This window comes from Eurosta solidaginis, chromosome 3, assembly GCF_040869045.1.
Source record: "Eurosta solidaginis isolate ZX-2024a chromosome 3, ASM4086904v1, whole genome shotgun sequence".
Classification (NCBI taxonomy): Eukaryota; Metazoa; Arthropoda; class Insecta; order Diptera; family Tephritidae; genus Eurosta; species Eurosta solidaginis.
This window is the reverse complement of record NC_090321.1, coordinates 272,538,222-272,551,084: the sequence shown is the minus strand read 5'-3', so window position 1 is coordinate 272,551,084 and position 12,863 is coordinate 272,538,222. Positions and strand designations below refer to the sequence as shown.

The window sequence follows — 12,863 nt, the reverse complement described above, 5'->3', positions numbered from 1 at the left end:
GTACAAACAAATTCTAGAGTCACCCCTGGTCCACCTTTATGGCGATATCTCGAAAAGGCGTCCACCAATAGAACTAAAGCCCACTCCCTTTTAAAATACTCATTAACACCTTTCATTTGATACACATATCGTACAAAAAATTTCAGTCTCACCCCTGGTCCACCATTATTGCGATATCACGAAAAGGCGTCCACCCATAGAACGAACCTTTCGTTTGATACCGATATGGTACAAACGCCTTCTAGAATCACCCCTGGTCCACCTTTATGGCGATATCTCGAAAAGGAATCCACCTATAGAACTAAGACCCACTTCCTTTTAAAATACCCATTAACACCTTTCATTTGATACCCATATCGTACAAACAAATTCTAGAGTCAGCCCTGGTCCACCTTTATGGCGATATCTCGAAAAGGCGTCCACCTATAGAAGGCGTCCACCTATAGAACTAAGGCCCACTCCCTTTTAAATTACTCATTAACACCTTTAATTTGATACCCATATCGTACAAACAAATTCTAGAGTCAGCCCTGGTCCACCTTTATGGCGATGTCCTTAAATGGCGTCCACCTATAGAACTATGGCCCACTCCCTCTTAAAATACTCTTTAATACCTTCCATTTGATACACATGTCATACAAACACATTCCAGGGTTACCCTAGTTTCATTTTCCTACATGGTGATTTTCCCTTATTTTGTCTCCATAGCTCTCAACTGAGTATGTAATGTTCGGTTACACCCGAACTTAGCCTTCCTTACTTGTTAAAAGCTGAAATTTCGTCAGCTCATACTTTCAACTGAAGTAGAAGTGTTGTTGGTGTATTTTGAAGCTTAAGTCGTAATGGCATTAGCAGAAAAAATATGCGAAAAAATATTCCTCACTTTCGTCATTTTGTAAAAGCTGATTTTCATATATTGTCTTGGTAACGATATTAGAAACTACTAGCCTCATTGCCAGACACTTTTCATAGTGAATTTGTCCAGCCACAGACACGGGCAAGTTAAATTTGCGCCCAGTATTTTTGTAGGTGATAGATTACCTAAATAGTTATATTTCCAGAGACTTCGTTACCGCCTTCCAACTTCTAGCGACATGTGTCTTTTGTTAGAAGGATAACTATCTTGGATTTATTATTATTGCTAGTTGTACGCTTTTAAGGATGTATTCGACTGCTCCTTAAGTGCATTTTTCAGACCTGAATCCATCTTGTATGGGTGACAGTCTTCCATGTTATTTTATGGCTTCTACAATTCGTGGTTTAAGAACCTCTTAAACAGTTTTCTAGCTGTTTCGGGTATGTACCAAGCCCTATAAGCTGATAGCGAATTCGGGACTAATTTGCCATTTCCAATTAACACTAGCTGCTGCATTTTCCATGTTTCTGGAAGCAATCTGGCCTATATACATATATGCATTATACATATCCAGAATGATCTCGGTTTAAGACAATGCCCTCTTTTCCTAAAGGTCTAGATAGCCTTAACAAAGTTTGCAATAATTCTATGATGTTTAACTACATTTGACTGATATTCTACCTCAATTGTGGGATGGTTTAGCTTAGAAAAAAACTTAAACAAATTTTGAAAATGCACGCTCATTTTTTATTCTTCCCAAAATAATTTTAATGCCATAAGTCGAGCAAAAATCTATCAATCCGAACGAAATTTGGCAAAAAAATTTTTTTCAGAATATGAAAATTCCCAAACTTAAATGAATTCATAAATTCAATCGCAGGTGGGTATGTAATGTTCGGTTTCACTCGAACTTAGACTTTCTAACTTGTTTTTTTTTTAATTAATTTAGAATCATTCATTAATTTTTATACTGTTTTCACACAGAAACTTAATGATCTCATTTCACCTTCTAATGAAATCGTAAATTTTTTGTTTTCACACAGAAGTGACTGCTCGATTAGTATGAAGGATGAAATGTCAAGCGAATAAAATGACAATGCTATATGACAGACAATCATGGCGGAACGATACAAGGTGGCAGCATCGTGACATATCTACATACATAAATAAGAATTCCATGTACTTTGTTTTTGTAAATTCGATGGACAAATGTCAAAATCGTACTGCGCCAAAAGTTGATGTATCAAATTAAATAAAAAAGGTTATAATCAGCTGTTCGATGCGGCCACCTTGTATCGTTCCGCCATGCAGACAATGACATTTACTTTGACAAATGACATTTTTAAGCACTGAACACACCAAAAACAAAGAAACTGAACGCTCCCAACAGAGTTGCATTATGCTTTTGACTTCATTAGGCATTCGATTAGCTACTAATGAAATAATTATAGCTTCTAATTTTGTAGGGAAGATTGAGCTCAATAAGCGTCTTAATGTAGAAAACTGCCTTTATTATTCAATAAGCCGTCTGTGTGAAAACAGTATTAGATTCTTTCTATAAACGAAGAAGAACCGCTTTTGGCATCTTTTACTTTTTTAGTAACCGATTCCTTTCTAAATACGATTACCGCTTACTATTTTGAAAACAGTAAAATTTGTGGGGCCCAAATGGAATTAGTTACTTGTTCGACGTGATTTTCTTTTTAATAACATTCCTTTTTTTCCAAAGTGGTATCACAATGGGCCAGCCGGCCTAAGTGTGCCCCTCGCATTGTTGGGGGGCAGCCACTTCATCCTAAACCTATCTTTCCTATTTCTAACAGAAAAATATGAAATAGAAAAATAACCATTGGTTCCTTATAAGCGCTAATACTGCATACTCAAAATTTCTTTGAAAATCGAGAATAAAAAAACTGGCTTATATTGTCTCGTAATCACCAATATATTTTTTTTAATCCACCAAAATCTCCATATTTAGTACTTTTTACAACAACATTACTATTTTGTAGAGTTTAAAACATGATAAGATATTTAGCAGTAGCTGACATTCGATTTTAAACTTTTTTTCTTAAAATATTGTTATTGTGACACATAAGAAAAGTATTTACAATGACATATATACATATGCGACTTATACATTTGCATTTGCATCTTATGATAATATGCCCAGCTATTCTTCTTTTCTTTTCTTAAATTATTCGGTTATGACGATTTTTTCACGTTTCTGGTTGAGATTTCCCATGCTACGTGTAAAATAGTACGCTGCAATTACACCGGAGACCTAAGAATAAAAAAAAGATAATTATAAGAAATTTATATAAGTAAACAAGCCACGAACCAGCATTCACACAAACAACAACATCATTTCTGAAATCAAGTGATGAATCTTACTTAATTGGCGCTTAACCGTTTAAACGGTTATGGCCGTCCAACAAGGTGCGCTACTCCCTTATTCGCTCTGCCAACTGGAGCCAATTGGTCACAACAAGGGAATTTAAATCGTTTCCCACATGGTTCTTTCAGCGGAGTGGTGGGCGCCCTCATCCTTCTGCTTCCATGGGCAGGTTCCGATAACAATACTTTCATTCGCATAAGTAGCATTGATTCTTCGCTGGATTCCAGAGCTTGTATTGTTGTTAGTGTTAATGCTGGTTCCCAAATAAACGAAGTCTTTCACTATTTCGAAATTATAGCTGCCAGCAGTAGCATAGTTGCCAAGAAGCATATGCGATGACTCTTTGCTCGCTGACAGCAGGTACTTCGTTTTGTCCTCGTTCACAATCAACCCAGTTTGGAATAAGCAGAACATACAGCGCGGGTGTTCAGGCCGGTGATACCAAGGTCATTAGCATACGTAAGTAAGTGCACGCTTTTATAGAATATTGTTCCAGGGCGGTCAAGTTCTGGAGCTAGTATAATTTTCTCCAGCATCAAATTAAAGAAATGGCACGATAGGGGGTCATCCTGTCTGAAACCTCGTTTAGTTTCGAACGGCTCTGAGAGATCGTTCTGACTGAGCTGATGGTGTTGCTCAACGTAATTTTGCATAGCCGTATAAGGTTTGCGGGGAACCCAAATTCAGACAATGCGGCATATAGGAAGCTCCTTTTCGTGCTGTGCTGTCGAAGGCAGCGATTAATCACTCTTGCCAATAAATGCTGCTTTGGAATAGGTAAGCCGTTGAAAAGTAAAGTTCTTTCAGCAAACGGAAATCATCAATCTACAAGTCACTTGTCCTGATACATGGTACAGAAGCGGACCTCTACCCTTTGTCGACGGCGTGTGTCGAAAAATTTTTAATGATGAACTGTACGAGCTTTACATATACATCAAAATAGCCCAGCAAATCAAAACGTAGCGACTAGGTTTGCTATGCCATGTTATGCAAATGAAAGATGATGCTCCGGTTAAGAAATTATTTTTATCGGAACCCCCTATAGATCCAGAGGTAGATGGCGGCCTCACTCCGATGGAAGAATCTGGTGAAAAACGATTTAAATTCCTTTGGTATGACCAATTGACACCAGTTAACACAAAGAATAAGCTACAGTCGCGCCTTGTTGGACGACCATAATCGTTTAAACTGTTAATCACCAATTAAGTAAGTAAGCAAACTGTGAGCTGTTTTGAGCATATGAGGAGTTATCATATTCTCGTTTTCAGTAGTATCTCCATGATAGTTCATGAAAGGTATGAGGATAATCGGTCTAACTTTCTTTATATTGCCATTATATCACTATTCACTTATCTGGACCCCTGTGCCACCTAACGGACTTTTTTCTTTTTGTTGCATTGTCACAGTTACCTGAATTACTTTTAAGATTTCCAGTACTCAATGGAAGCCTCCAAATATTCTGAATGGATTTTCTATAAATCTCTTTAAATCTCGATCCCTGTCTCATCTAAGTTTAAGTGTATATGTATATGCATATAAATAAACACAGTTTTTGTCAAAGTTATTTGTAAAGTTTCAAGAAGCTATGAAAAATTTCATGTTTTTAGCTCAATGTGTACTTATTTAAAAGACGATTTCACCTTCCCCGTGAATATTTTCAAAAATGTCTAAATATCACGATCCCTTTCCAATCAAGTAGATTTTATTATTATCATCCTAAATATTGCATTTTAATAGGGCTAATATACAAATAGGTAAAATAATTTGTCTTCAAAGTCAATATGCATATGAATGAGTTCCTAACCGACCAATTTCACTTGTACCATAATAATCTTGAACCATATTTTGAAACGGAATTAATTGCTTTATCGTATCTGGCTTTCATCTTGTCATCTTTGTTCGTTGCCTTACCAGATCAGGTATTTCTCTTAGCTCTTCTTCAAAATCACCAGTCAATTTCTTGGCATTTCTCTCCGCATTGGCATCTATCCCAAACTTCAAATCAGCTGGCAGTCTAAGGTCATTGCCAAAAATTACTTTTGCAGGGGTTTGGCCCGTTGTCTCATGCACTGCTGATCGGTAAGCCATCAAGAATAATGGTATGTGGGTATCCCACTCTTTATGGTACTTGTCTACTACTTTCCTTAAGTGCTCCTCCAATGTTCTATTGAATCGTTCTACCATACCATCGGATTGAGGATGCAATGCAGTTGTCCGTGTTTTTCGAATGCCCAATGATTTACACATTTCCTGGAACACAGCTGATTCTAAATTCCTGCCTTGGTCAGAATGTAACTCCATTGGTACACCATACCTTGCAACCCAATTGTTTATAAACACTTCTGCTACTGTTTTTGATTCTTGGTTTGGGATTGGGTATACCTCTGGATATTTACTGAAATAATCTGCATTGGTCACAGTTAATGTGCAGATTATGCTAACACAATGTGTTACTATTCAAAGGTCGCAAAAAAAATGTATTATTTATTATTAAAAAAACTGAGTGACATTTTCTCGTTATTCAACGAATTCTGGATGGTTTGGGAACTGTTTTGGGGTCTTTTTGGAACCATACCAGGGAAACGATGGTTCGAGATGGTTCAATTTGAACGTTGGGCCTATTTCGGTGCATTTCAGAATGGGAACTATTTCGAGCTTATTATTTGGGATTTTGGGTCATATGGGGGTCTTTTAAGGGTTGTTTTGGGATCATTCTCGTTATCATTTCTTGGTCATTCCAGGATATTTTTTGAACTATTTTTATGTCCAAAATCTATTAGAAAATAAGAAATGTCTTTATCACTTGGTACGTGAAAAAATGTTAGCGGTAAATAAATAAAGAGAAAGTTAAAGGAAAAAAGAATAAATTTGAAGAGAAAAATTATCGTTTTTTAACTTCAGAAGCCGATATCAACAGAGAATAAATATTGATACAAAATCCTACCTGGAACTGAGAAAGCAATTGAGCAGTAAAGTGATCTCTTAACAAAAAAAGGACGAGTGGCACTCGGGGACTGAAGCGGTAAAGCTATTGCATATTATCAACTTATGCAATTATAATATTTATGCAGCATATCTTTCACATTCACTTTAACTTTAACTTCCACTTTAACTTTAACTTTAACCTTAAATTTAACTTTAACTTTAACTTTAACTTTATCTTTAACTTTAACTTTATGATAGAGATCCAATTTTATGTATTTGGCCTGTTGCTAACACCGAAACTTTTCGAACCTTTTCGAACCTTTTTTGACAAATATCCGTTACGGTTTTTTTTTTTTTTTGATTTAGTCGCCAAGCCCGCGATAAAATCTATGCAATAGCTTAAAATCTTCACATTTTACCTGCAGCGCAATTAATCCCACAATAATTAAGACTAGATTATCGCTTTGATTATCGAAATAAATCTTTGCTGCATCGCTACATCCAGTGGCAGAAATAGATATACGATCTTCATTGGAGCAATTTTCCCAGAGGCAACAACTATCGGGCAGTTTATGTTTCTTCTCAGTCAAATAATCTTCAGCACCATTTACACCACAACAGTGATACTGCAAAATTATAAAAATGAATTTCAAACAAAAATGCATATTTGAACCCTCAATGAGACAAACAAATCCTTACCTGCATTTGCATATCATCCATTTCGACTAGCGTACCTGGCCGGCCATCCCAAATGCTTTGTACGCGTTTCGTCGCCATGATTTCAAAGTCATCTTTGAAAATACCAAATATAATCATACAAATGGTTTGCAAAACAATGCAAAACACTGTGGATACAATGAACTGGAATATACAAGAGTAGGTAAGGTTTAACAATGTGCAAGCTCAGTGTACCGCTTTCATTATTTGCTACATGTCACTTACCCCCCATGACAGCACTAACGACTGACGCACGGCAGCCATGGCACCCACAAAGGCTATAAACATTGCAAAGAAACCGACGGATGCTGCCGTATAAGCACCGACCACGGAGCCGGCACTACCTAAAGCGATCACACCGCATGATATGAGAAGCATAGTGACAACCTGAAATAACGGTGAAATTCTTATTAAAACTATTATATTTGTAAAAAGAACCATTCAGTTTTTTAGAAGAGAACCGTATGCAACTGCCTTCGACTTATAGATTTGGTCATGCAACCTTACAATCCCACACTTAGACCTTCCCTCTTTGGGTACTTTGTTTTAATAATTGCGAGAATAATTTTTCACTATCTACGGAATCTCTTTGGGACCCTTTTTGGGATGACTTTTGGATTGCGTACGTGGTCATTTAAAGATCGATTTGGAACATATTGTACCCAAACTTCATTATAAGTTAAACTTAATACTTAAAATTAGAATAACAAAGAGTTTCAAAAAATATTTTATAAAAGTCGCAAAGTAAACATCTTCTAAAATAAAGTTAGGTTAGGTTGTAATAGCTCACTTTGACCTATATATTTTGGTTAATTGTGTTACCACACACTCTAACTGTGAAACTGACTTCAAATTAAATTGCTCTGTTCGAAATTGTTACGCCTCCTCATCGCAAAGGCATAAAGCGACTGTATGACTCCAACTCTTGCGACTAACAGGGCTGAGGTTGTCTAGTACATTACGGCACATTGCCTGTGTCCCCCAATAGATATATAAACTTTCGTAAGCCACAATAGCTCCGCCGAGCGCTTGGAGTCAACAAAAGGCCTCGAAGACCTTGACACACGGCAAGATCTCACAGTAAACTCTCTAACAGTAAGAGCGACGGATAATAATCCATCTAGCGCATGATTTATAATAGCAACCTCAGCATGAAAGACTCCTCAGAGATAGACTTGCACCGATCCCATGACAAAAAACTACATCACCAGCCCTCTCGCCCAGCCTGGTGCCATCCGTGATCAGGATCACCAGACTCCCGTTCAATATTAATTCGCCAGTCCGTTCCTTGTTTTTGGGATGGAGAGTACTGAATGTAGCAAAAAGGGGGATGCCGGCGCAGAGTAGTCTGTCTGATCAAGGATGAAGTCAAAACCGGTAAGAATGCTGCGCGCGCCTGCAAAAGCTTATATAAGGTGTGACGAAACCATTTTGCCGCCCGGACTGCTGCTATTTTGCTCGTGATATTATCCGGGTACAGATTCGGCGTTTAGTTTAGTGCCAGAGTAGATTTTGTACGAAGAAATTGGTTTATTACAACCATCGCCAATTGCTGCACTGCACAGCACACTTTTTGATTGTGGAAGAAGTATCTTGTGCTCTCCATCAAACGAGAACATCATAGAAGAGAATCGGCTCGACTATCATATGTACCATCCGCGGAAGGACCCACCAGCGCTGCTCAATTGCACCCCGACTGCAAGACAAGGCAAGTGCATCATTCTTAGGCCTGGGTCGTCCATCGTTAGAGGTTTGGCAAAACACTCTGAGTGTATTTATGCGATAACAAACTTCTCAACAAAAATGCATCTCCTTTCATATGCTGCTGGAACGCGGCTCAAAATATCTATGTAGGTCCTTTCCGCAAATTTTTCGATGCAAATTAAAAAATAGCACGATCAGAGGTATAATGCGCCATGTGTGTATTACTTAATCTTGTGAAAGAGCACCAGCTGTACTTCACTGAAAATGGTGGTCTAATTTCACGAATATTGTAGTACCTTGTTATCCAAACAAGCTGCGTTTTGCAAGGTTTGTCACGAAATGCAAGTAACCCTGTAAAACTTCCTCAGCGTATTCAAAAAACCCCCCTCCCCTAAAAATCGGGGGGTTCCTGAGCGTCCGCTTAGCTTACTAAGAAGTTGATATCATCAGAAAAAAATAAGAATATATTAATACTCACCGTTATTAAACAACTCAAAACCAATAGAACATATTTCCACAGTGTTGCCGATGAGAAGGGTGCCTCCATATTGCTAGTGAAGATGTTCACTGAAAAGAAAGAAAATATTTTATTGAAATAATTTATTTATTTATTTATTTATTTCAATAAGTCAATGGACTTTAATTCTTATAGACTATGATACGAACTAAAATTAATGGATAATTATTTGAAAAATAATAGATGGTACTTAGAAAGCAGATTTTAAAATACTTAACAGTTTCACTTTTGGAACAGAAAAGTTTAGAGTTTCAACAGTACTGATAGAGTTAAACTCACGGAGAGCACGAGCAATGGGAACATTCCTGGAATAGTGGGTTTTAAAATTGTCACAATAAAATGGATAAAAACTACGAAAACACCTCCGAGAAATATTAAATCGAATCCTATCCAATAAATATGGACAGTCAACGGACCCATTAATAATATCATACGTAAATGACAAGCGGAGTATTGATCTGCAATTTTCTAAAGACTTACGGCTTAAAAGCAGAAGTCGCGCAGAGTAGGCGGGTGTAGGATCTGAAAAGTTTAAAGGACGAAGGGCATATTTGAGAACAATTTTTTGCATTCTTTCAATTCTGGTAATAGCAGTTTGACTACTTGTTCATATTCAAGATGAGACCTAACAAAAGACGTGTAAAGTATCTTAAACGTGTAGGGATCAGAGAATTTGGCAGCATTGCGCCTCACAAAGCCAAGCATAGAATATGATTTAGAGGTTATGACATTTATGTGCTTACTAAAAGAAATCTTATTGTCAAAGACAACACCAAGGTCCTTAACCTCATTAACACATTGAAGCTCACAATTATAAATACTATAATTTGTAGTTAGGAGATTAATTGACTTCGAGTAGGTCATTTGAAAGCATTTGGACGGATTCAAAGAGATAAGAGAGTTCAGGCACCACTGGTGCAACTTATTAATATTATTCTGCAACATTAAGACATCATCTGACGTCTTAATGGCAGAGAATAGCTTAAGTCATCGGCGTATAGCAAACACTTCGTGAATGAAAAGCAACTACTTACGGCATTAATAAATAGGAAAAATAAAAGTGGGCCTAGTATACTCCCTTGGGGAACCGCAGAAGTGGCTACAAACGGACTAGACGAATGTCCATCTATGGAAAGAACACACTGTGTGTTACTTAACTAAAAAATTGCAGATTTTTGACTTAGCCACTTATTGAGATAGGTATGCGATATGTATGAATTTATAAGCTGTATTTCGTTGCTAACTAGTACAATTAAAACACTAGCTAGCTTACCGAATTGCATGGAAAGCAACAATAAAAAGTAATCGAGTTGAGTTGGCTAAGCGCTTTCAGTTGAAACCGCTTAGGTAATTGTCGACCTGATTGATAGTGTTACATATTCAAAAATAGGGCACTATTGTGAACGAGCGAATGAAATGAACATACGAATGTGCAGATAAACAAAAATAACAAAATAACAGCGTGGCGGCAGGGTGACATACATACAAACAAACACACGCATTTCATGTATTTTGTTTTTGTAATTCTCTGGTTGAGTGTCAAAAACATACTGCGCTAGAAGTAGAAATGTCATAGCAGCGAAAAAAGTAACAATTAGCTGATAAACCTCCACCATCTGTATGGTTTTGGCATAATACTGTTTAGCTAGTTGAAGCGTTTTTTCCAAGATCGCTTGAAAAAAAAACACCTATAAATTCAAATTTAATTTAACATTTTTTAATTCAGTGAAGTTTTGCTTTGGGATTCACTTTTGCAGGTGGAAGAGTGATCACGATCAAATTCAAAGGTCGTAATGTATTTAATAGCCGATATATATATACAGTGCGTGCCAAAAGTCTGCGTACGGAGTGTAATGATGGATTTTATTTGAAACAAGTGTGCCTAAGTCCGGGTGTAACTGAATATTATATACTCAGCATAAGATTCAATTGCACAGTTCATTTCAGATAAATTACTTTTCAAATCTTATATCAAAGTGAGTATCTATTATATGAAAGTGGGCTTGGCCGTTTACTGAATTCGTTAATTTTTCTACGAAACATTCCTTATTGTAAAGTCAACCTCTGTCGCATTTTGTTATGATGGGTTTAACGGTTTTTGATTTATGATTAATAATATTTGCATATATGTAATACTCCTATATTGCTACAAAAGGCTAGGTACATTCCCAAACATCAGAGTGCCGATATATTGCCGTTTAAACGTTTTTGTTTTTGTATTCAATAATCGAATGTACCTTTATAGACTGTCTTGTTTTGATTTGGAATTCAAAACACATTGCGAGCATTTTCTATTAGCAATATAGGAGTATTACATATATGAATATTTGTGACATTTTTTTCAAAATTTTATCTAGAGTTGCAATATCAGTCCATACATCAAATCCCAATATTCTAGGTGTATCATATACTAAATAACACGGTTTTTTGTCAATTAACGATTAAAATATTGAAGGCTATATCTATCGCGTGATAGACTAAAGCCCAATTTGGCAAACCGATGGACCAAGTAGTTCACGCCATATCCTTTTTTAAACCCACGATAGGAGAATTCACGCACACCATCTCACACGGCAGGTAATTCAGGTTCCCTGAGCTTATGGCTTCACCAAATGACTTTGAGTGACTCCGTACTGATACTTTATTCTCGATATTTTATGGCGATAGTTTTTGGCATCGAATATTTCGACCGCATTATCATATCAAATTTTCGGTAAAGAAGGCAGCATCATGCAGGGAAATATCTAAACGACTAAAGAGGCTGCTCTGTATGTTTACCCTCTCTAATTTACTTCGCGATGATATTGCAGTTAACTTATTCAGACAAATTTGACAACTGCACAATCAAAGTTACCATTGACTATTCCTATACCAGATTTACATACAACTTTTTCCCCGTTGCTTCGCTTTGATAGGTGAGCTAAGGGTATGGAGTAAAACGAAACGAAAACGTGGAAGCTCTTCTCTTGGCACGGCGTTCTTTGTTAATTCGGCCTTATTGCAAAATTATTTAAAACATCCCTATATATAATGAGATCACATATCAAGGTGCATTATTGATCCACATGTCTTGTTAAATTAGTACCTATCCATACTTCGAGTCCTTTTGTTGTGATTTTATCTGTTATCTGATACTTGTAGAGACATGCTTCGATATCTTGCCCTATTCAGAAAAATCGGCACAAACTCTCCCTATCGAGTTACTTAAGCATATCTAAAGCTCGGTGGTACAAGCTAATGTAAAAGAGTGCAAGTACTGATGTTTGTTAATAATATTGACGCGTTTAGGGGGGATGAAGACACGATTTCACCCCATGCGCCCAAATTAATTCACCACCTGTCATGTTTGTCTTAGTTTTTGAAGCATTTGGATGCATGAAACAGGAATGAGACTAAAAATTAACAGGCCTTTAATGTTGGAATGGAAGTAGAGATTTACACTGTATAATGGAAAAGATTCACTTTCTTTTCCATTGTGAATGATAACAAAGTGTGATATCTTCTGCATAGACGTCAAAATTTCAAGGTGATTGGATCACCTGATTTGTAACTGACTATCGCTGTCTCATTCTGTATCTCTTTCTATCACCCGCTGAAGATAGGCGCCGCCATATTGAACACCCTGTCAAAACGCTAAAAAGTAGCCATATTGAACATCCTGCCAGGCAGTTGGCAGATAAGATATCACACTTAGTTATCATTCACAATGTTCTTTTCCGTCACACAATTGTATATTGAAATGTTTTGAA

At 36.9% G+C, this 12,863-nt stretch overlaps 1 protein-coding gene across 5 annotated transcripts in view; it reads right to left on the bottom strand.

Annotated features, from left to right (window-relative positions):
- Positions 1 to 2,774: 2,774 nt before the first annotated feature.
- Tsp42Ej (Tetraspanin 42Ej) overlaps positions 2,775 to 12,863 on the bottom strand; it is a 45,160-nt gene continuing 35,071 nt past the window's right edge. For all 5 annotated transcript variants that reach the window (XM_067776506.1, XM_067776507.1, XM_067776510.1 and 2 more), the window contains 5 exons: positions 9,076 to 9,164; positions 7,119 to 7,280; positions 6,876 to 7,037; positions 6,596 to 6,802; positions 2,775 to 3,137 (listed from right to left, as the gene is read on the bottom strand). In XM_067776506.1, coding sequence (XP_067632607.1) covers positions 3,051 to 3,137; positions 6,596 to 6,802; positions 6,876 to 7,037; positions 7,119 to 7,280; positions 9,076 to 9,164 — 707 coding nt within the window. In that variant the 3' untranslated portion in view covers positions 2,775 to 3,050. The remainder of the gene's footprint in view (positions 3,138 to 6,595; positions 6,803 to 6,875; positions 7,038 to 7,118; positions 7,281 to 9,075; positions 9,165 to 12,863) is intronic.